Source organism: Panthera tigris, chromosome A3 (assembly GCF_018350195.1).
Source record: "Panthera tigris isolate Pti1 chromosome A3, P.tigris_Pti1_mat1.1, whole genome shotgun sequence".
Taxonomy (NCBI): Eukaryota; Metazoa; Chordata; class Mammalia; order Carnivora; family Felidae; genus Panthera; species Panthera tigris.
The window spans coordinates 17,366,329-17,391,078 of NC_056662.1; the positions used below are offsets into that span (position 1 = coordinate 17,366,329).

A 24,750-nucleotide genomic window follows, 5' to 3' on the forward strand; every position below is an offset into this window, starting at 1 on the left:
ATGATAGCAGCCACTAACAAAGCTGAGAAATCCGGAGATGGGGAGAGGGAAGTTGAGAGGAAGTGAGCGAGAGCTAATGCCATCTTTCACAGCGCGGAGTCATTAAGTAGTGTTTAAAATTAAAATAAATAGTTAAAAAAACAACATGATTACTCCAGACTCTTACTGTTTTCTTCACAATCTGTGTTCTTAACCTCATAGGGATCTTTTGGCAAATACCTCCTGGTGAAGAAACATTTGAAGGTCTAGATTCCTTTCAATTTTGTTTTCCTTTTCTGTTAAATACAAGTAAAAATAAATGACATGTAGAAACTTAAAAATAGCATGTAATGTTTCCCCCTCCCACATTTGGTAGTATTTATTTCTATCTGTTCTTTTGTCTGTCCAGCCACCCATCATCCATCCTTTTCGTCTCTGTATAGATCCTAAGATATTTACTATGATGTTTGCCATATGGTAACGGTAGCTATTTCTGGGTGGTGAGACTTGGGTTTTTTTTTTTTTTTTTAACTTGCATTTTTGTAGGTTTCTGTAGTTTTTTCAGTTCTCCAAAATGTGTATCGTTTTCACAATAACAATAAAGTGATCTTTCTTTTTTTAAATAAAAGGGCAAAGCACGTATGTCAAGACATTAACAGTGGCTAATCCTGGATAGTGGAGCTATAGTATATTTTATTCTTTGTAGGTTTCTTTATTTTCTGACACTTTCATTAAAATTTAAAAGGCATTAAAGGAAAGGTGCAAAGGGGCTTGATGTGGGTTTCATAGTTAGAAAGTGGCAGAACCGTGGGTTCAGCCTAGAGCCGGAGGAACTAGGAATTCTGAGACGGGGCAGGCTGCCACTCGGGCTTAAAGCAGGAAGCAACCCTGAAAACCCACTCTGGGTAGAACCTGATTTTCCCCTTGTGGGCGGGGGGCAATATTGCAGTTGTTGAGTTAGTTTGTTGTCAGAAATCTAATGCCCAAACTTAAAAATTTTTTTAACGTGTATTTATTACTGAGAGACAGACACAGAGTGTGAGCGGGGGAGGGGCAGAGAGAGAGGGAGGCACAGAATCTGACGGAGGCTCCAGGCTCTGACCTGTCGGCACAGAGCCCACTGTGGGGCTTGAACTCACAAACTGCGAGATGATGACCTCAGCTGAAGTCGGATGCTCAACCGACTGAGCCACCTCAGGTACCCCTAATGCCCAAACTTGTGTAGGAATCCTAAAACCATAGGCTGTGAGAGCTGTAAGGAATCTGGAAATCATTCCATCCAACCTACACATTTAACAGATGAAGAGCTACAGGCACCAGGTGCTGTTTCATACAGCGTAGGCTTTAGAACTGGAAAATTCTTCTAAGGCAATTGAGTACCATCGTGAATATGGATTGAGCTTAACACTTTGTGTTACCTGTGCATGAACAGAGTCTGTGTCCAAGTCCCAACCCATCCTAGGAAAATACTCTGTGGCCTTGGCATGGGTTCCTGTTTCAGATTCAACAGATTTAAAAAAAAAAAAATTAAAAAAAAATTTAAATGTATTTATTTTTGAGAGAGAGAGACAGACAGACAGACAGACTGAGCACGAGCAGAGGAGGGATAGAGAGAGAGGGAGACAGAGCATTCAAAGCAGGCTCCAGGCTCTGAGCTGTCAGCACACAGCCAGAAGCAGGGCTTGAACTCACAAACTGCAAAATCGTAACCTGAGCCGAAGTCAGATGCTTAACCCACTGAGCCACCCAGGCACCCCCAGATTCAACAGATTTTTGATGTGTACTTTCCCTGAGCCCGTAACTGTGCCAGGTAGGTCTTCTCCTCCCAGTACCTATTTTATTGGTATAGAAATTGAGTCTTAGCCTGAGGGCAAGTGACATTCACAGAGTCACTCACTGTAGTTGGTACAGTGGGTTGATAATGACCCCCACACCAGATACGTCTGAGTTCTAACTCCCAGAACCTATGTATGTGATCTTACTTGGGGGGAAAAAGTTATTTGTAGATGTACTTAAGAATCTCAAGATGAGGTGATCCTGGATTTAGGGTGAGCTCTAAATCCAGTGATAGGTATTTCTCTAAGATGTAGAGGGAGTTTTGAAACACAGAGACAGAGGAGAAGGCCACAGGAAGTCAGGCAGAGGTGAGTGATGTAGCCAGCAGAAGCTGGAAGAGGCCAGGAAAGATTCTCCCCTAGAGGCTCCAGAGAGAATGCAGCCCTGCTTACATCTTCATTTCAGACTTTGGGCCTCCAGAACTTGTGTGAGAGAATAAATTGTTATAGTCTGAAACTGCCAACGTTGTGGTAGTTTGTTAGGACGGCCCTGGGAAACTCCTCCATCTGTCTGGGATATGGTGGAAAGGGCTCTAAGCCAGGGTAGCTGACTCAAGATTGGTTCTCTCAGTCCATCTCAGAGCCCTTCTTGCCCAAAGGCCTGCAAGTAGGAAGCAGCTGCCTGGTCTGCAGCCTGTAATCACACCTGGCAGGAGATAGTGTGTCCCACATATATACCGTCCCTGGTTCTCAGGCCTGTCCAGCTTCACAGTAGGTTTGGGGGCCCTGGAACAAGAGAGAGAAGTGGTCAGTGACAGGAACAGCAACATCTCTTGCCTAGGCTTTTACTTCAGCTTCTAAACTGACTGGAAGTACCTGCTTGCAACCACTTCCTGTCTAACCCAACTTAGATCCTGCTGGTCTCAGACACTACTTACTGATACACAGCCATCCAAGCAAGGACGCAAAAGCTGGAAACTTCATTTCCTACACTGCTTACCCTGGGTGTGGGTGTGGGGGTGGGGGGTCTCAGTTGGATTCCACCAGGGAGAGATCTTTTAAGGCATGAGATCTGGGAAGCCACAAGCCTCCAGCAACTCAGGATAGGTGTTGATAGAGGTGTCAGCCATTGGCAGGTATAGGGTTGTGCCTGGGTGCTCAACAAATGAGCACTCCCTATGGGGCCATTGGCAGCCAGAACTAGAGACACTATCCTTCCTGTGATCCCTATACTTAGGGATTTCCTGAAGAGAACTTTCCATTCCCCCAGCCTCCTAATGGTTGTGTAAAGGTCCAGTTGTACAAAAACTCTATTTGCTTGACATATCCAGCGTGGACCCTCATTTTCTGTTGGAGCCTTGAAAAGAGGCATTGATCTTCTGGAGATGAATATTTTCTCGTGTCTCAGTTCTTCTTAAAAGCAGCACATAGCTGGGCACATAACTTAGCTGTTGGTGTAGGTGGTGAAGGAAACACTCCTGAAAAGTGGATAAAGAATTGGGAGGCACAAGTTTGAAATGAGACAGAGGGCTCCACTGAGAGTCCCAGGGCCTAGCAACACTACTCTGGATGCGCAAAGTCCCAGGGTGGAAATAAATGCTAAGATCCTTTGGGAATACGGCCTCTTGCACTTTCCCGTAAAACTTTCCATGAGGACCTCACCAAAGGCAAAGTCCATTGCAAGTAAGACAGGAGAATCCTCCCCCAACTCTAAGGCTAAATGAATGGTCAAGAAGCACATTAAATCGGGTACTTATGGCTGTGCCCCCAGCAAAAGTGAGATGGGGCTTTAATTCTTGCCTATCTAGTTAAAACCTACAGTAGGGGACAGACAGCCTTTTATAGCATGAACAGGACTTTCTCTGAAGCTCTGAGTTCTATTGTTTTCCTCCTATCCTTTCTTTTTACTTCTTGCTGGAGGCTGAAACTCACAAATACAACAAGGTGAAAGTTAGGGAAGTGATCATGGCCAGCTGCACCTTGGAAGGTGTAGTTTTCCCCAGTGGAGTACTATAGGTGGGCTGGGATGCTCCTGTTGGTGGGATTTTCATGTACCGCATCTTTTCACAGGGTCGGACAACCAGACAGGGATCATAGAGATCAACCACTGTCTTTCTGAATCTAATCACAGTTCATGATAATAACCGCTAACATTTATTGAGAGCTTAGTATTTGCTGGGCATTACAAACTACAGCCCAAGGGCTGCCTCAGCCACCTGTTTTGTCAGGATTTATTGGAACACAGCGTCATTCATTTGTTTATCTATTGTCTGTGGCTGCTGTCATGCTCTCTGTAGAGTCGAGTCATTGTGACAAAGACTGGGCTATAAAGCCTAAAATATTGCTTGTCTGGTATGGAAAAAGTTGGTCAGCCTCTCTTCTGAGTCATTATGTATATATTAAAAATATTTTTGAGAGAGAGGCAGAGAGAGAAGGAGACAGAGAATCCCACGCAGGCTTTTTGCTGTCAGCGTAGAGCCCTACAGGGGGTTCAAACCCACAAACTATGAGATCATGACCGGAGCCGAAATCAAGAGTCAGATGCTTAACCGACTGAGCCACCCAGGCACTCCTGAACCATTGCGTATATTACCTCAGTTAATATTGATGGTGATCTTGGGAGGCTGGTATTTTCATTATGCCCATTTTGCAGACTGGGAAACAGAGACATGGTGAGTCTAAGTAATTTGCCTAACGATGCAGGAAGTAGGAAGTGTCAGAGCTGGGGTTTGCCTGCATGCTGGGTCCAGGGCCTCCGTCTTTGTTGTCATATTATGCCCCAAGCACAAATCCACAGGACAAAAGATTTTTCCCAACCTTAGGAATCAGGGTGGTAAGTGTGTCAATCGACTTGCTTCCCAAGTAGGGGAGATCCAGGCCAGGGCCTTTGATAGACAAGGATCAGCCTACTCTCCTTGTTCCATTAGCAGAGAGTGAGAAGTAGGAGTCTTTGCTGTTCAGAAGGGAATTGGTTGAGACTCGGGAAATTTAGTGCAGCCTCGTGACCTACAACTGTAAAAATGATGCAGTATCGGAAATGCATGGGCTCAGAAAATACACCATTCATAGGTTCTTCCTGGGGAAATAATCACTGAAAAGGTACTTCAGAGCATGGAAAGATGAGCTAAAAATCAGGAACTCAAAATGAGGAAATTACAGGATGAAAGGCTGGTGAGCATCCCTGGGGGGCCATCTACAGAAGTCCTATTCAACTTGCTCCAAGGCTCTCGAGGAGAATTTTCATCTCGACAAACTGTCTCTGATTAAGTACCTTGACTGTTGTGTTCACAGCTGTATTCCCAGGACCTACAACAGTGCCTGGCGCATAACCCGCTCGATATACATTTGTTGTAGAACAAACTGGCGACATCACTGCATAGGCAGCCCCACGGAAGGGAGGCTCCTGCTCTCCCAGTGGCCCTTAGGTGTAGCTTCAGAGCAGACAAGTTCACTATAAATTGTAATCCCTCATTAAAGCCTCTCCTTCAGGAGGAGTTTACCAGGCAAGGTCCCAAGCCCAATTAAATGCCACAACTACTTAGAAAGCAGCTAACCCATGCCAGGAAATGTGACTATAAGGAAACATCTCAAGGTCCTCCTGTGGTTGCCTCTCTGTGGTGGGTAATTTTTCCACTTCCTTCTACTTTTCTGGCTTTTGTTTTTGTTTTTTTTTCCCCTCCAGGTAGCATTTTATAATGAAAAACAATACTACAACACATTTCCAAATTTGATGTTTGGTTATTTCTGCAGAAATCCTCCCAAGTGATTGCCTTAGACACCTCTTTGGGCAGTGAGCACAGTAAGGCTATGGAAAAGTGGTTCTCAGTTGAATTGTATCTGCCCTCTCCCATTCATATGTTGAAGTCCTAACCCCCTAGTAGCTCAGAATGTGACCTTATTTGGAAGTAGGGCCACTGCAGATGTTAAGTAGTTATAATGAGCCATACTGGAGTAGGTGGGCCCCTAACCTAATCTGGCAGGTGTCTTTATAAGGAGGAGATTTGGAGACAGACACATACAGGGAGAAGGCAGAAGTTGGGGTGATGCTTCTACAGGATAAGGAACACCAAAGATCACCAGCAAAGCACCAGAAATGGGGGGAGAGCCATGGCATGGATTCTCCTTCGCAGTCCTCAGAAGGAACCAGCCCTTTGAGCCAACATTTTGATCTCAGACTTTAGCTTTTAGGACTCTGAGACAGGAAATTTCTGTTGTTTGAACCACTCTGTTGGTGGTACTTTGTAACTGCAGCCCCCAGCGAAGGAATATAGAACTCATCACCCACTTGGCAGTTGTGATTCTTAGAGTCGCCTCTGCTTCATTATTTCAGCTTCTGCTTCTCTGTCTTTCCATCTGTGTTGGTGGAACTGAGCTGGGGTGGAGCTGACAAGGTTATTCTCATTGGCAGTGTGGAGTATAGATAGAATTCACTGGACTGGGGGGTTGCGCAGGATGGTAGGGAGGAGGGTAACTGGGGGAGAGGGCCGTTTGCGTTGTGGCCAGGGAGTCCAGAGTGGAGTCTGGCAGGGAAAGTGGGACCAGGGGAGGAGACTGGAGCTGGTACTGGGAGAAAGGTAAGACTGAAGTAGAGGGGTGCCTGGGTGGCTCAGTTGGTGGGGAGTCCGACTTCGGCTCAGGTCACGATCTTGCAGTTCATGAGTTTGAGCCCCTCGTTGGGCTCTGTGCTGACAGCTCAGAGCCTGGAGCCTGTTTCCGATTCGTTTTCTCTCTCTCAAAAATCAATAAACATTAAAAAAAAAAAAAAAAAAAAAAGACTGAAGTAGGAACGCATACCTGCAGCTGACAGGCTTGGAAACGGGCTGAGAAGTGGAGAGGAGAGTGCACACGGTCAGGATGAAGGCTTCAGAGAGTTATTAGGAGGTTCTGGGGTTTGATTTCAAGATGCTCCAGTTGACAGCCACGGAGACATCCTGGTAGCTTCAAGGATTCAAGTAGGACTGAGAGACTCTACATGTGTGTTTGTACGAGATAGCATTTTCTCTCCAAGTATCCTCCTCCCACCTTGTGACCTGCATAGGCAGCCGTGTCCCCTCCCGTGGCAGTGAGTGCCCCTCCCGTGCTGGCCCACGAGGGCTAGTGCTCAGAGGCCGTCCCTGAAGGTGGGACTGGAAAGGCAATGTCATGCAGGTGGTTGAGGGCAGTGATCAAGAGCCCAGACTCTGGACCCATTTACGGTGTTGTGACTCCCACAGGTGCCCTGTCCCTTCATGGGAAATGGAGAGAACATGCAGTGGACAAGAGCTGGCATAAGTCTCCCCAAATAGGCTGATGCCCTGGGAACCTCTTTGAAGAAAACTACTTCCTTTTTTTTTTTTTTAAAGTTCATTATTTGAGAGAAAGAGAGAGATAGCATTTGTGCGTGTGAGCCAGGGAGGGGCAGAGAGAGAGAATCCCAAGCAGGCTCCATGCTGTCAGTGCAGAGGCCGTCGTGGGGCTGGATCCCATGAACTGTGAGATCATGACCTGAGCTGAAATTGAGAGTTGGACGCTAAACTGAGCAGCCCAGGTGCCCGAAAAAGTACCTCTCAAATGCACGTGTATATCAGCATCACCTGGGGGCTTGTGAAACCGCCATAGCCTGGCTGGGTCCCACTCCAGAACTTATTCAGAAGGTCTCCGGTGGGGCCTGAGAATTTGCTTTTCTGTCAGGTTCCCAGGTGGTGCTGATGTAGCTAGTTCGGGAACCACATCTTGCAGAACCACTGGCAGCAAGAGATGCTCCTTGGGGTAAACTGCAAAGAGGCTTCCTGGTGCCTCTTGGAGTCACCCGTGTATGGAGAGTGACCCTGGGACCTCCCTTTTCCTGCAGGTTTGTAGGGCCACCTGTCTGCCTCTCTGTTGGAGTCAGACATCGACAAGAGGGCCCAGGGTGCTGCCACTGATGCGGGTCATGACGGTCGATGTTTACATAGATCTCACCGTGTGCCAGGCACCGTTCTAAGCACTTACCTTATGTAAGCTCCTTGGATTCTCATTACAAACCTGTGGGGCAGGTGCCATTATTACCATCACCACTTTCATTTTATGGCTCAGAGAGTTTAAGCAACTTTTCCAGGGTCACATAGCTGGTAGCTGAGAGAGCTGGGACTTGATAGGGCAATCAGAACCCAGAGTCTGTGTTCTTATCCTACAGTATTCCACTGTCCCTGCAGAAGAAAGGAGGCAAGAAATGACCCTAGTGGTGTTGGCCAAGTTACTTGGACTCTCTTTGCCCTCGTTGTTACCTCAGGAAAGGAAATAGCTTTTCCCATTTCAGATGAAAGAGATACCTTTACATTAAAGAAAAAAAAAAGCTGTCAGGATTAATTGGATAACAGCTGTCAAGTTCTTGTATCTCCTTAGAGGATGGGGAAAGAGGAAGAATAATTATTGTGCTATTTCTATGCAGACCCTAGTACATTTGGGGGAGTCAGTAAGTGTCTAATGATATTCTCGGTAATTGGCAATGATTGAAGGGGGGGTTTCAGAGGAGAGACCTTGCTGAGGTTAGGCAGCAGAGAGAGCCTTCCTGTCTGATGGTCAGTGGCTAGAGCCTTCCTGCTTTTGAGAGAGGTGGGAGCCTGTGGCCCAGGGTAGGAGGGGACCCCTGCAGGCGGGTTGGCACCATTGCCTGCCCTGGAGGGGTGGGGGAGGCACTACTTGTCTGGACCAAGTTTATGGACCCCGGGCAGTCACAGACCCAGTAAGACCAGTGTGACCCATGAATCAGCTGTATCTGTTTCATTTAGAAACTTGTCAGAAGTGCACATTCTTAGCCACCCCAAACCTACTGGGGGTGGGATCCAGCAGGCTTTCAGTAGCTTTACTCCTAGTGCAGTCACCTTTTGGCTGTGTGACTTTGGGCAAGTCACTGTGAACCTCTCTGTATATCAAGTTCTTTGTCTATAAAACAAGGGTGAGAGGCTAGACAGGTGGTCTGTAAGGTACCTGGTCTGTATCTCCAATTCCTTCTCTTCTACGGGTTAGAGACTGTCTTTGTCTTGCTTCTTGGCTTTGAAACAAGCTATTGCTTCTGCAGGGAACGTTCTTGCCACTCCCTCTCTATGTGTCTGGCTCCTGAGTAATCCTGGGCCTCAGTGTAAACTTTATTTGCTCCAGAGAGTTGCTTGTTTTTTTTTTTTTTTTATACCTCCTCCCCTTAAATGGAGTCTGAGTTAGTGATCTGTCCACGTATACACCCTGTCACCGAACTCCTCACCCCCCACCCCTGACACTGCCTCTTACATGTCTGTAATGTGCACAGGGGCAAAAACTCATGCTGACTGCTGTTTCTCTGGAGTGTCGGGACACATAGTGGGTGCATAAGTAATATCTGAGGGTAGAACCAATTTCATCCAATTTTTTATTTAAAAAATATTTTTTTATGTGTATTTACTTTTGAGAGAGAGAGAGAGGGCACAAGCAGGGAAGAGCGGGGGGGTGGGGGTGGAGGGAGAGAGCCACAGGATCCGAAGCAGGTTCCAGGCTCTGAGCTGTCAGCACAGAGTCCGTCACAGGGCTTGAACTCGTGAACCGCAAGATCATGATTTGAGGTGAAGTAGGATGCTTAACTGACTGAGCCACCCAGATGCCCCTCATTCAATTTCTAAAAATCTTGGTTCTAGCAGAGTTTGTGAGGAAACCAGTGGAGGGGTTAGCCTTCATGCATGGATCCAGGTAGGGGAAACTGAGGCTAGAGATAGGAGCAAGTTGACTTAGGGATACCCTGGCAGGGAGAACAAGTGGAGAAAGTAAGCTCCAGTGATGGAGGATTTGAGGGGAGGATGCTGTGGAATTGGGGTGCGGACAACGTCTGTGTACGTCTCTGTGGGACAGAAGGGCCTATCTGATACCGGCATTAGATAGCGTGATACCCTTACCACAGACAACCACGGTCTGGTCTTCCAGTAAAGAGCAAAATAACGTGATGGCGTCTAGCCAGCCCTCACGGCGAGGAATCTACCCTGGCATCACTGGGGCAGACATTTTGCAGGGCTCGTAGGAGCTCTTAACCTTCATTTATTGTATTTATTTATCACAGACAAGGTTAAGGACGACCTCTCTGAGAAGTAGGTGGACACTGTCTCCAGAAACAAAGCTCAAAACCATACACCTTCCCCACTGTTGACCTTGCCACTCAGTGGGCACGTGAGCAGGTTGCTGTCAGGGTTGGACCCAGTTGTGACAGGGGAGATAAAAGTGTCAGGTGAGGGGAAGGTGGGCTTGAATGCTTCGTGTTTCTTCAAGCCCTGGTATTTTAAAGCCTGGGAAATAATAGCAGTGACCCAATTTAGTAACGCGAAGCCAAGACAGCACTATTTTAACAGGCTTAGTCATCTCTTCGCTTTGCTTTTTTTTCCCCCCTCCATTTCCATTTGTGTCTTTTCCCATTGCAAATATACGAGGTAATAATCCCGTATTTTCCATGGAGCGTGGCAAACATACTATATATAAGACACAGTTGAACATTCTGTGAGTGTAATTGGAGCATAAATGTAACTAATCAAAATATTATCATGCCAATGGATGTGTGAAGACTTTGGAGATTTAAAAAAATATATATATATTTTAGTTCCATGTCATTTCAATTTAAGAGATTTAGAGCTGCAGAAGCAAAGGACTCAGCCCAATGAATGTCAGGAACAATTTGGGGTCTGACAGTGTTACAGGCAGCACTGTTGTTCTCTTTACTCTTAATATGGCAGCAGCCTGACAACTGATTTCCTTTTTGTTCTTTCCTCCCACTCTCTGCCCCTCTTTGTGCCTGTGCCTGCTCCTAGGGCAAGGCTGGCTAACCCTGGGGAGTGTGAGATCCCTCCTTGCACCAAACGTAACACACCTGCTTGTGTGGAGCCTAAGAGCTGAAGGATGGGTAGGGTTTCCTTTGTTTGAGTCTTGGCTCTGCTACTCACTGTGTGGCTTTAGAAAAGGTACCTGATCTCTCTGTGCCCCAGTGTTTTCATTTGTATGGAAAGGGTAACAGAAGCAACTACTGACAAGGCTGCAATTAGAGTTGAATGTGCACGAGTAAAATGGGAGAGTTTGTGTTTGCTGCTGTTGCTGTTTGGTAGCAGGTGTGTCTGAGGGAAGGGAATTGCTGTGGGAACAGAAAAATCACTGTGTTTCTTTATAGAAACAAGACCCGAGGAAAAGTGCCTTTCCTCCTTCAACCCCACTCTAGAAGGAGCCTAAAATCCAAGCCAGTCCTGGCTCCTTGCCCACCTACACCTAGCGACTGTACAACTTGTGGGGGAGGGGAACAGACTCTGCCCGCACACCCCTGTTCCAGGTGAAGAAATGGAGAGAAAATTCTTGGCTCCCAGAGGCACCATGTGACTAAAACAGTTGCACAGGAAGGGGTGGGAATCTGAAGGGAGAATGGCGTTATATGCCCTTCAGTTCTGTCTTTACCTTGCTCAAAGAGTTGTGATACTTCCCACATCAAAAAGCAACGAGAACAGAGCCTGTGTCTCACCCTTCCTGTAAACAGAGTTCTCACTGGGTCATGGCATTGGGTTCCATTGTCTTCCCTACAGTAACGTTTATTTTTCCTGCCGCCATGTTGAGCTATGCTGAGATGTTGGGGGAGGAGAGATGTGAGGTTGTCAAAGGGGGTAGCCCGGGTCCTGGGGTGCCCCATAGTGTTTTACATAGGCCTGTCCTCATCACAAGATTATGGTAAGGTCTAGAAGGGGAATGTTGGGTGGGGGTTTTGTTTTTGTTTGGGGAGTGAAGGGATGAGAAGTAATTAAGGGGGTTGTGCATGGCTGGGATTTTATTCTGCTTTGTTGCCATGTCTTTGTCCTGTCCTCCCCTCTCTCCCTGCTCAGTGTTGTTTTCCCCACCTGTATTTCTCCTGCTTTACCACCTCTGTCTCCCACTCCTTGTGCCCCTCCTCCCTCATCTTCCTGGCTGTGTACTCACTACTCACGTGCTTCCTTCTTCCTTTCCTTCTGCCTCCTCTCCCTCCCTTCCTACTCTTTTCTCTCCCTCTTCCCCTCTGCTTTCATCATTTCCTCAGGAATGGGGAAGGAATGCAGGCAGCCCAGGTACCTGGTCTTTGGGGAGAGAGGCCCATGGATAGACCCCCTTCAGCAGTGCCTTCAAATCCACTCGACTGGGCCTAATTCTGTTTTTAAACGACATCATCCATACCTACATGGGTTATCAGATAGCTGTTTCTTGGAAAATTGCCTTAACAAATTTGCATATGAAATGCTTAAACCCTAACTTCTTGGTCTGAACGAATGATTGCAGAAATAGTTATTACTTGTTCACACAAATTGACTCTGGCAAAATGTTCACAATGCTCACTTCCTTTGAAACTTCAGGAGGTTATTTTCTTTGTTTTAAATAGATATTATGTATCCATTAAGCTGTAATTAATCCCTCCTCCCCATTTTCTGGTATATTAGAAAAGAAGCAAGTTTCTTTCCCCCTTTTTTTTTTTGACACCTGATAATTAGATTGCTTTCATTGATAATATGGATGATGTTGAATGCTATGTTTGCTATTTTGGCTATTTTAAATTGTTATGTTTATGATTGGCTTGATCATTAGTTTTCATGATACTGTTGGTAGAACTATACTTCTCTTCCATGTATCTTTCCTTACTTTATGGTGCATTTGTGTCTTTTGACATTTTGGTGCCCCCTGCCCTTTATATTGTGACCAGACAGCTAAACTTGAACATTCTGGACTTCTAAATGAAGCCTTGTCCAGAAAGATGTGATAGAGCCAAGTATAGGGCCAACAATGCGGGAATAAACATCCTCTGGGCATTAGTGAAATCCACTGAGAGAAGGTGACATTTAAGTGGTTTAGTAAAGGACCATAGCTGGGCTGGGCTGTGTGCGTTTCAGGAACAACACCCCCTGAGCAAAAACCCAGAAGCAGGGAAGTCTGCAGTGTGTGTTAGTTTCTTATTGTTGCTGTAACAAATCACCTCAAATTTAGTGGCTAAAAATAACACAGAGGTGGGGTTTTTTTTGTTGTTTGTTTGTTTTTCTCTAGTTGAGGTGATCAGAAGTCCTAAGTGGGTTGCCCCTGGCTAAAGGTGTCTGTAGGGCTGTGTTCCTCCCTGGAGGCCCTAGGGGACAATATACTGTCTAGCTCTTGGGGGCGGGGCAGGGGGGCTTCTGCATTTCTTGGTTCCTGGCTCTTCCATCTTCAATGCCAACAGCATAGCACCTTCAAGTCCCTCTCTGATTCTGCCTTTTCTGTCTCTCTTGTCCAGAATAATCTGCCCCTATCTTAGGGCCATCTGATTGGCAATCTTAATTTCATCTGAAATTTGAATTCCCCTTTGCTATGTGAGGTAACATTTTCACAGGTTCTGGAGACCAGAATATGGCTGCTGTTTTCCTCACCACGGAGTGGATGTGGGCTGTGTAGGCAAACGATTTTCTCTCTCTTCCTCAGTGTTCCTTGCTTTAAAACAGGGATAGCATGGTACCACTTCATTGGGATGCCCAAAGATGCTAAGAGAAGTGCCTGGGACATACTAAGTTCTCAATGAACATTTAGTCATGTTAAACATAAATTGCACTGGGCACACGGACATCTGCTACTGGCTGTCTATTATGAAATTAGCATTATTGAGTCAGGTCCAGTTTTTCTTTTCTTTTCTTTTCTTTTTTTATAACATTTATTCACTTTTTAAGAGACCCAGAGAGACAGTGTGAGTGGGGGAAGGACAGAGAGCGAGAGAGAGAGAGAGAGGGAGGGAGGGAGGGAGGGAGGGAGGGAGACAGACACAGAATCCAAAGCAGGCTCCAGGCTCTGAGCTGTCAGCGCAGAGCCCGACACAGGGCTCGAACTCATGAACTCTGAGATCATGACCTGAGCCTAAGGTGGATTTAGGAGCCGACCTGGAGCTCAGTTGGCTTAACCGACTGAGCCACTCAGGCGCCCCCAGTTTTGAAAAACTGTGTACTGAAAACAGACAAAAAAGTTTGACAGGGAGCTTTCATTTTCCCATTTTCTCGATGAGAACATTGAGGCCCAGTGAGTTTTCATGACTTGCTCAAAGTCACACGACTAAGAAACAGCAGAAGTGGGACTGAAACCCAGCACGTGCTTCATGTCACCACAGCTGCCTTGGCTCCGGGCAGCATTTGGGTCCCTGCTGCCATCCTCTCCCTTCACGTAGATGCTGGCGCTGGAAGCTGGCGGGGCCACCTGTCTGCAGGGACAGCTCTGAGCTCTCGGAGCCCCAGGCCCTCAGCTGCCAGTCGCCTGAGCACACTCATGTAATCTTAATGAACAATGTGCAAAGCCATTAAAAACTCAATTAGGGCTTTCTTTTTACTGCCGACGTGAGGAAATGCAATCCTGAGGTGCTCATGTGTAAACACAATAGCCGCCATCTGCTATGGAGAAGCCTTTTGCCTCCAAAAAGGGGATCTGTGTTGCAGACACATCAATAACGGGGCGCGTATCAAGGCATTATTATGCACGAAGGGGAAAAATGCAAAATTTATGGCCAGCCGGAGAGTACTTCCTGGTTTAATTCCACAATTTTCGGTGCTATGTATAATAACTATGAGGAAACTAATGCTGTTTTATGTTCCTTATCACGTCAGTAGATTTTTGGGGGCGGGGGAAGGGAAAAGAATATATTTACAGTCTTCCCTTTCTTGTTTCTGACTGATCTTGGCGTAATGACTGGCTCATTTTTGATCTCCGGGAAACTGACAGCCCTGGGATGATATTAATTAAGCCAACCTGTTGATCAAAGGGGGCCCCCACTGAGCTGCTGGTAGAGGAGGGTTTTCAGTCCTTAACAGTCTCTAAAACGGCAGGCCTGGGCTCAACTCAGATATGGCTTCCTTCCTTTGTGGAGGATGTGGTCAGAGCTCTGTAAGGTGGGCTATGAGGTGTTTTTACGGCTCTTCCCAAAGACACTATGCTTGCATTGCTGAATATTCTGGCTTCCAGTCCCTGTGCCTTTGCACATGCTGTTCCCTCTCTTTGAAATGCCTTCCCCAATTACCATCAGGCACACATCCACGAAAGGGAAACTGACGGGGAAAGAGAAGAGGCCCATATAGACCTTATGTGGGGATGTAAGCTCTCTGCCTTCTGGGATCTCTTCACACATAATGTGGCTGAGGATCTTCCTGGGGAAGGGGTGCCGGGAGAGAAAAAACTGAGCCTTGTGCCATGAGGATGTGAGAATACTCAGGTGCGTCCTGCGGACTGGAGGAAGCCTGTTGGCAGGGATTGACCGCAGGGCTGCTGTGGAGGAGAAAATCCATCCCAGGGGATGATGCCAAAGTGGAATTAAGGGGGTAGTGCTGCTGGGTGAGCCTCACCCTGTTTGTTGGAGGAGGGGGGGGGACCATGTAAGTTTGCAGAAGAAGCTATCTCTTGAACCTTACTGACTTTGGAGCTTAAGCATCTCTTTCGTGGGTCCCCCGAGAGTGTGCCTCAGCCGAGACACTGCAAGGACCTGCCCAATCCTTGAGCCGAGGACTATTCAAGAGAGCTGTGCCAGAAGTGCGGGGTGGGGGGGGCGGGGAGGACAAGGGGATTGGCATCATTAATTTAGTCAGCAGTGAGCACCTGCCTTGAGGACTTGGAGAAATACACGGGGGAGGATTGCAAGGAGCTGGGGTTTGTTCAGGTACATTCAGGGCGTAAAGCTGGCCAGATTCCACTACCAGGGTTCAGAGTGCACTCACGGGCTGACGAAGTTTCACATTCTTCACACTTGGGCTCTGCATAGCCCACAACTAGAAGACACCCCAGCTCCCCTCGCTGAGTTCATCACCCTTCTCTCTGCATCATTACCACGTCTCTGCCCTGCTCCAGAGCTGTCCTTCTAGATACGTGAGGCTAGGTTTCCTGGGAAAGAGGGCATCTGGTCTTTTCTGTTCCCGTAGAGGAAGGTAGGCTGTGTTTCAAAATGGGGTAGTTACCCAAATGTAGGAAGGGAGTTCGGATATTGGGTGGCCAAACCACAGGGAAAGTTTCTCCAGCTCATCAGTCTGATTAACCTGGAGGAGGTAACCATGCAGGGCTGGTATCTTAGGAGCAGTGTATGACCATGATGTTCATACTGGCCAGCAGCCCTGATGAGTCTCCACTGCTAAGGATGGACCTTCCCTGGTTATAGCCCCAAACCTTTTTCTTTTTTGTCCAAATTGGGAGCCAAATGATAAGACCTTGTGTTTTACTTTTTACGTCATACTTCCTTACTAATTGATGACAGGGTCCACTAGTGCAAGGAATCTTCTATACTCCACGAGAGAGCTCAGATTCCCCCCAGGATACCTGCCCATTACACAATGTACGCCGGCTGGCTCCAAATGGGTCTGTCGTCCTGTGTCTCTGGTTCACTGGCTTGGGAATACATATGTGTTCATGTTAATGTAAAATGATGACAAAAAAATGGTCCTCCAAAGATGACCATGTCCTAATCCCTGGAACCTGTGCCTGTGTTACCTTTCTGGGCAAAAGAGATTTGCAGATGTGTTTAAGATACTTAAATGGAGAGATTATTCTGCGTTGTCTGGGTATACCCAGTGTGTGAGAGTTCTCATAAGAGGGAGGCAGGAGCATCAAAATCAGAAACAGGAGAGGTGACAGTGGAGCTTGAGGTTGGAGTGATGTCCTTTGGAGATGAAGGGGCCAGGAGCCAGGGAGTGTAGTCTAAACGTGGGACAAGTCCTCAAAATAGACATGAGGGGCCAGGGTGGTAGTGGTACCGTGACCTTGACCAGACTCACATCCAGCTTACCTTAATGAAGATCTGGGATATTTCTTGCTTTTTTAAGAATTCGTTCTCAGAGTCGATTCTTTTCCTTTTCTTTTTTCTTTGTGCCTCTGTTGACACTAGGATACTGCTTTCTGTGATGTCCCTACTTTGTGTGTCATCCTATCCCCTTAAACAAAGGGACTTGTGGGAAGTAAGGGTTCTATGGAGGTGCCAAAACAATAATGCTAGCTGTGGAAATAAACTTCAAAATTTCGATGCCTTAATAACCCAATAACAGTTTATTCCTTGTTTTCTTAAAGCCAAAATGAGTGTTTCTAATAGGTGGGTAGCCTTCCTGATGGTCATTCAGGGAACCAGGCTCCTTTTACTGTGTTCCATTTCTCGTGGAATTCTCTGAATCCTATGCTTTCAGCTAGCTGGTGGATGGGAGAGACAAGGGAGAGGTGATTCTCACACCTCATTGTGCATACAGATCACCTGTGGATCTTGATAAAAATGCAGATTTGGATTTAGAAGGCCTGGTGTGGGGCCTGAGATTCTGTATTTTTTTTAATGTTTATTTATTTTTGATAGCCACAGAGTGCGAGCAGGGGAGGGGCAAAGAGGGGGAGCGAGAGGGAGACACAGAATCTGAAGCAGATTCCAGGCTCTGAGCTGTCAGCACAGAGCCCAACACGTGAACCATGAGATCATGACCTGAGCTGAAGTTGGACACTTAACCTACTGAGCCACCCAGGTGGCCCAAGATTCTGCATTTCTTACAAACTCGCAGGTGATGGTGATGCTGTGGGTTGACGGACCATCCTTTGGGGGACAAGCTAATGGAGGGTGGGGCAGTGGAAGTAGGGTTGGGGGGAGGGAGGTGGCTTTTACGAACCAAGCCTCCATGTGCCAAGTGGCACACTTCCATACTTGGGCCCCATTGGCTAGAACCCAGTTGTGTGGCCCCACCAATCTCTAGAAAGGAGGCTGGGGGATGCGGTCCAGCTCTGTGCCCAGGACAAAGAGGACAGGTGTGTTAACGAACCAGGAATCTCTCCAAATGGAGGGTAGATAGAAGGCCAAACACTTTCAGCACCTCTGCCTTGTGGGAGGTGGAGCCTCGTCTGTCTGCAGTCACGGGGACAGCAGGATAGAGAGATGCTCTAGGGTCATGGAGGTGGATGTATGTTACGTGGCTCTGCCTCTTCCATGAGCTTGCTCACCACCGGAGCTGGGATGAAGAAGTAGAAGCCTGAGCTGGTGAAAGGGAAATGCTTCCGACTCTTTCTGCTGCGGATTATATGCATCCCGGTGTGGATTGGCAGGACAGGAGCTGAAATGCCCACAGGGGTGCTATGGGATTCTTAGTGGAGAGAGCCAGGCACTGCTTGCTTCATAGGCTGCCGTCCCTACACATAGCTGTGCCACAGCTCTGTGGCAGGTGCAGTCTGCTTCATGGGGCTTGTGAGGCATCACTCATCTATCCCTGGGAAACCTTCTGGAACCCTGTGGCATGTAGGTCAACAAATACAGGCATGTTTGCTAGCTCAGTCTTCTTTCTGTGCTCAGTTTCCCCCTTGCCATGGTTCTTTCTTTGCTGCCTCACTGGGGAGGTTGTGATAATTAGAGATCATACATCTGCCAAGGGACGTCTCTCCACTTACCCTGTGTTAGCACCAGGCCGTAAACAAGGAGACTTGATTCTCTTGGAAACATGGAGGGGTTGGGGAGACGTGGCCTCTGTGCTACTTTCAGTGGCTCCTGTCCCAGGAGGCAGGGAGTTTTCTGATTGGTGGGATAGTGAAAGTCTGATAGCTCTAGGTTCCTGTTTCTCTGTCTTAGTCACCTTGCTTCTTGTTGGCTCATTTTCGGGATAGGCCTTCCCATTGACCCTAAGTGGCCATCTCTCCAGGCTTAGGGATCTGGGTGGAGTCAGAAGGAGGGAGTCCACGACCATCCACCTGCTTTGTGTGCTCGTGCAGAGAAGATAATGCAGAAGCCTGATTTGGCCTCAAGTCCAAGTTACTTTCTCTAATCCAGTTTTGTGAATAATAAAATAGGAATTTTGAACTCTATCTGTCCTGTGTGAAATTAAGTTTCTTTTTTGTTTTCTTTTGAGAGAGAGAGAGAGAGAGAGTGAGAGAGTGAGAGCAAGCGCAAGAGGGGGAAGGGCAGAGAGAGGGAGAGAGGGAGAATTCCAAGTATGCTCTGTGCCATCAGCACAGAGCCCAATGTGGGCTTGAACTGACAAACGTGAGCCAAAATCAAGAGCCAGATGCCCAACCGGCTGAGCCACCCAGGCATCCCTGTCCCGTGTCTATTTTTAAATTCATGCAGAATCCAAGGAGTATGGGCTTTGAATGCTTGGTACCCCCTAGAATCCCAATGAGCAACAGTGCCCAGTACTTATTAGCTGGCAGCTCCAATCTTCTGGGTTTTACGGTGCATGAATAAGGCTGCTTCCTAAAGTGGCTTACCTCAGTTGGGAATAAGCAGTCTTAAGGTTTCATTCTGAATTGAAGATTTTAGTGGTTAAAATGAGATTTCAAAGCAACAATGTTTTTCTAGGTAGGAGTCTTCGTCCCAGAATCCTGAGTTGATCTCCTGTGTTTTATGATGTAGTTTATTTCATAGCATCATGGGACTTTAAGTCACAGAGTTCAGCCCTAGCAGTTGATGGTGAAATTTCCTTAGACATCTCTTCACCTGTCCAGGCTCTGTTTAGCCACCTGTAGTGGCCAGGAACTATGTCTCCAGGGCCTTTGTTAGAAGGCCCTTTAAATGGAAATTTGCCTCCTGTGGTTTCTTTCATAGATCTGCCTCTCTAGCACCTTTATCAATTAGCAATTGCCACAGTAATGCTGCACAGCAAAAGAAGAGGAAACTCAGCGGCAAACAGCAGTGAGCATTTACTCTCACACTCGTGGGTCTGAGCATTGATTGTGGACTGGCAGATCTGGGTTGGGGTATTGACTGTGTGGCTGTGCTTCTAGCTACGGTGTGGGGATGGCTTGGTTCTTCAGTGCTGGCTGAGCTCGGTTCTTGACCCCACATGTCAGTTCTTAATCCTCAGCTAAAAGAGGCAGCAGCTAGCTGGGGCAGTCTTCTCCTGAAAGACGGTGATCGTGCAAGAGGGCGAGTGTAGCTAGGCATATGCACACTTCAAGCCTCTGCCTGATTCAGTGTGTTGACATCCTGTTGACCAAAGCAGGTGCGGCCCAAAGTCAAGGTTGGGGATATGGCCTCTGCCTCTTCTGGGAGGCCCGGGACATGAATCCACGGTGGGTTGAAGAACTATAGAAACAACCATTTAATCTGTCAAAGCAACTCCAAAGATGCTCCCTTCCTTTCTCTGGGCAGTCATCCTGCCTAATGCTTGAAAACAGTAGTCATGTCTTCTGCACAGAGTAAGAGTGTAAATGTGGAGTTGGAGAGAATCTGGGTCTCCTCCATCCTTCCCTGTCTGAGGGCCTGGGGCAAGTCATTCAGTCTTTAAATAGAATGAAAATCCTCTACTTCCCAGGCTCATTCTGAAAATTAAATTGAATAACATATTAAAAAGACACCAGGCATCACATTGGTTCTCCTGAAGTGCTTAGGAATTATTACTTACCCTCTATTCCAGGCCGGACATCTAGTTGTCTCTCACTTTCTTTGGGGTCTTCCTTGCTTAACTGAATATATTCTATGTTTTATATGTCCTTCTGGGATACTTAGAATCATTCCTTGTGCTGAATGTAGTGTGAAGGGGTAGTTGTCAGTTATTCCTTGAACTGCATGCAAGGGTCCAAGCAGAATATGTTGGAAGGGCACTTCTTACATTGGAGACGTTTTGCATCCGTTGAGACAGCCTGAGCTTGCATGAGGTTGCATTTCACATTTTGCACTTAGAGTTTGCACAGGTAGCTGTGTTCCTGGGGTTTTGTTCCATGTTTCCTTTGTGACCTGCTGCATGTGATGTTTCTTCTGTAAATTTATATAGACTGTCTACTTTGTAGAAATATTCATACGTGTTGCCATCTCTCGCTTTTTAAAAAAAAATGTTTTTTGAGAGAGTGAGAGCGGCGAGCATGCATGCACGTGCAGGGGAGGAGCACAGAGAAAGGGAGAGGTAGAATCCCAGGCAGGCTCCATGCTGTCCGTGCAGAACCTGATGCGAGGCTCAGTCTCACAAACCCTGAGATTGTGATGCGAAACCAAGAGTTGGACACTCGACCAGCTGAGCCACGAGGTGCCCCCATGTTGCCATCTCTTAATTTTTAAACTGCCTTGTTCAGTAGGTTTTCTAAATTCCCAGTTACGGAAGATGATACTCAGGTTGAAAGATAGGATATGGCTTCCTCAGGATCAGTCAGAAGCTCCTAGAGTGACTTGATTTCTGGCCATTAGGTTTGTGGGTATGACTGACTTTTCAGAAGGATTTTCTTTTTCTCTCTTTGTCTCTACCTCCCACCCCCTTTGTGGGTCTCCAGGATCCTTCATGATGGTGAACAGCTCTGGGAGGGCCTCTGGCCAGAAGGCCCACCTTCTCCTGCCGACCCTGAAGGAGAATGACACCCACTGTATCGATTTCCATTACTACTTCTCCAGCCGTGATAGGTCCAGCCCAGGAGCCTTGAATGTCTATGTGAAGGTGAACGGCGGCCCCCAGGGGAACCCTGTCTGGAACGTGTCTGGGGTCGTCACCGAGGGCTGGGTGAAGGCAGAGCTTGCCATCAGCACCTTCTGGCCACATTTCTACCAGGTATGGCATTTCATGGTTTGAGTTTTTAAAAAGTAATCGTATATATCTCTTGCCCTACCTAGAGTTGTTAGGCCAAGAAAGGACTTGATTTACTCATTTGTGCAACTTGTATTTACTGAGCCTCTTCTAGCAAGGCCCTGCAGGTGCAGAGGCGATCCAGCGTGGCCCCTGCCTCCCTGGAAATCATGCTCAGGAAGAGGAGACTAATACATAAATAAGCAGTTACTGTAGTGTGGGACACAGTGGGCTCTCCGGGATGCTGAGGGAACAGAGACAGTGAAGTCTTTTATAAAGTAACTGCTTAAAGAGACCTGATGAGGGACATTCTGTTATTATCCCTATTTTATGGATGAAAAAATTGAGGTTCTGAGAGATGAGATAACTAGTCAAAAGATCACCCCTGAGGAATAGAGCATTTGGGGGAAAAGCAATTAGGAAGGCTTTCAGGCGGAGGTGGCAGCTAGGCTAAGTCTTGAAGGATGAATCAATAATTATTGAAAAAGGAAGGGAAAGGCATTTGAGTTGTCAGGGATGGTGCATGCCAGGGGCTGGAGGAGCGAGTGAGAGAGTTTTGCAGAGTTTGGAAACTCTCCCTTGTTTCAGGGTAGGTCGCAAAGGAAATACACAGGGAGCTAAGCTTGCAGAAGAGAGTTGGTCGTGGATGGCTTTGAATGCCAGGCCAAGGAGATTAAGTGTAATCTCTAGAGCAGTGCCACTCAAACTGTTGCAAGAGACCTTTTTTTCTTCTCAATTCACTGTGGCCCCGTGCTTTCATGACTAGTAAAAATGTCACAGCAGTGCCACAGTGCTGCAATAGTTTCTAAACACCTCTCCCACTTGCCCTATTTACCTCACTGCGGGCCGAGAATGCATGGGGCGTAGGCTGGCGTCAGTCTGCAGAGCGTGCCTGGGGGAGCACAGCTCTGGGTCCGCTTGGCCTGGGACTCTTGAAAGCTTTTCTTTTTTTAAAACAACTGTATGCATTTAGGTACAATTTACATATCCTAGAATTTACCCACTGAAGTGTGCAATCCAGTGATTTTTAGTAAATCTAAGTTGTGCAGTCATCACCATAAACCAGTTTTAGAACATTTTCATCACCCCCGTAAATCCCTTCTGCCTATTTGCAGTTATCCCCATGCCTACTCTTGAAAGGTTTTAAGTAAGAAAGTGACATAGTCAAATCAGCATTTTGGAGAAATTTCTGTAGAGTCTGAAGCAGAAAATGGCCCCGAGGCTGGCAAGGTTAGTGGCTGGGAGCTCCTCAGGCATCCTTCAGTTCAACATCTATGGTATGTAGTCCCTTCAGATAGACTGTGCAGGCAGCTGCAAACAATATGGAAATGAGTGGAAGGATGTAGCTGTGTTCCAGTAAAACTTTATGTCTAAAAACAAGTGGTGGGCCAGATTGGACCTCCAGGCCATGGTTTGCTGAACCTTGATGCAGGTGATAAAGCTGAGGTTTAGAGATGGATACTGAAGTCCAAGGGCACACAGCAGATCATTGGAAAAGTCGGGGCCTGAATCTTGATGCCCAGGCCCAAGACTACCCCCTGTATAACTGAGTATAAAGTAAGTGTGTCTGTAAGTCCACGGATACCCCCAGTGAGGCCTTAGGACTCCAACTGGAAAACCTCTACGTAGGGCCTGATGTTAAATGGATTATAGGGTAGGGCCACAGATGCAAGTATAATGAGCAGGAAAAGTGACCCAGGTGAGGACAGTGCCACTGTTTGGCAATGCTCTTCGATGGGATACAGAGAGGGAAAAGGACATTTCTTGGATACCCTCTTTGTCCCAGCCCTGTGGTAAGCATATTGCCTCTAATTTATCTGTGTAGTAACTCCCTGTGTTGAGAAGGAGCAAGACTTGTGTTCTAGAGTAGGGCATATTATTGGTAAACTGAGGTTCCTATAATCCTGCGTAGGTCCTCTGGCTCCAAGCTCAGTTTCTTGCTTTTGGGGGAAAAAGCCCATTATGAGAATCTTCCACTCCCTAGCTGTGTAATGTTGGATGTATCCTGTCATCATTCCGAATCACTTGCTTTCATTTGTAAACTGGAGAGGGAAATCGGTACAATGGAGGGTTCTTCTGTGCATTGAATGAGATTGCATCTATATAAAATGACATGTCAGGCTTACAGTAGCCCTCAGTAATTATTGGAGGGAAGGGGGAAGAACAGAGGGGAGAACAGAAAAAGAGGAAGGGGGAACGATTTCTTCTTTGAAGAAATGGCCACTGTGGTTGAGTTCTGCTCTGTAAGCTCTGTACATCCCTGTGATAGGCAGCTTCATCTGGGAGAATTTTCTGATTTCCAACTTGTCGGCTACTACAGCATCATTACGTTACATTATATCCTCTGCTGTGAGCTTTGTGGTGAGAAGGCCACTAATGCACCAAAAGCAACAGTTTAGAACAGACACGTCTCCCCCACCACCTCAGACATGCATGTGCGTGCATGTGCGCGCGCGCACACACACACACACACACACACACACACACACACACACAACCACTAATAGTCCCATGGCCATACACACACACAGGGGCACACACAGGTGCACATACACCTGCATGCTCCCAGATTCAGCACCCACACATACATCCAGGGGAGAGAAGGGGAGATCTATCAAGAGATTCGAAGATACTTGCAAAGCGGATTTTAAAATTCATCGGACCCTAAGCTCCCGTCCTGCATGTATGATTCTGTGGACTAAATACAATTTTAGTTTTTAGCAGTGCTGGGACTCAGATCCTCATGGCTTGTGTATTCATTTATTAAAGTCATATTTCATAGTTGCAAAATTGACTTTTAGCTCTGTAATAAACACAGAAATTTCATCTTTCCTATTAGTGGGCTCTGTGGCACCAGCGTTTCAGCAGGGCCCGGGGTGAACTCCCCCCACCCCTGCCTTCTAGCCCCACACCTGCCTCCTCTCAGGAGCTGGGGCTTATTAAAACTGCCTAAGCTACACTTTAAATCTCTGCCCCTTTGCAGGAGATATTAACTCTATTTTATGTTTTTAATGATTCTAAACTGTTCTATCCCAAGATTTAAAAAAAATGAGAACTTTTTATCAATTACCTGCTCACTGTGTTTTCTATCACCAGCCTAGGTGAAGTGGTCTTTTATTCATTGCTTATAATTGCTATGTAGACTCGTGAAATCTAGGACCTGCCTGGCTTGGACTCAACTGGACTTGAAGTCCAGTCTCTTTCTCAGGGATCTGTCACTCTCTAGGATTAGCAACTTCACGCACAGTTCAAGGGGGTGCGTCTCACAGAGGGGGCTGCTCTCACCCACCATTCACACTCTACCCCATCTCCTCTCTCCCACCTCCCCTTCTCTGCTGGGCAGCAGATCCTACTCCTCATCTTAGCCAGGCCTCCTGGGGCTGGTGTGGGCGAAAGGCCCTCTTGATTTCGCCCTAAAGAATCCCTCTCCATGAAGATATATGTGGTCTTCTTCCTGTGAGGGGAGCTGGTAGCCAACATTTTTCTCTCTCATCTTTGGATAAAATGTTTGCAGCCCCTTGAAACTCTTGCTG

General features: G+C 46.9%; 1 protein-coding gene across 3 annotated transcripts in view; it reads left to right on the forward strand.

Moving 5' to 3' along the window:
* PTPRT (protein tyrosine phosphatase receptor type T) overlaps positions 1-24,750 on the forward strand; it is a 796,626-nt gene that overhangs the window by 59,013 nt on the left and 712,863 nt on the right. For all 3 annotated transcript variants that reach the window (XM_042980385.1, XM_042980383.1, XM_042980384.1), the window contains exon 2: positions 20,931-21,202. In XM_042980385.1, the coding sequence (XP_042836319.1) occupies positions 20,931-21,202 (272 nt within the window). The remainder of the gene's footprint in view (positions 1-20,930; positions 21,203-24,750) is intronic.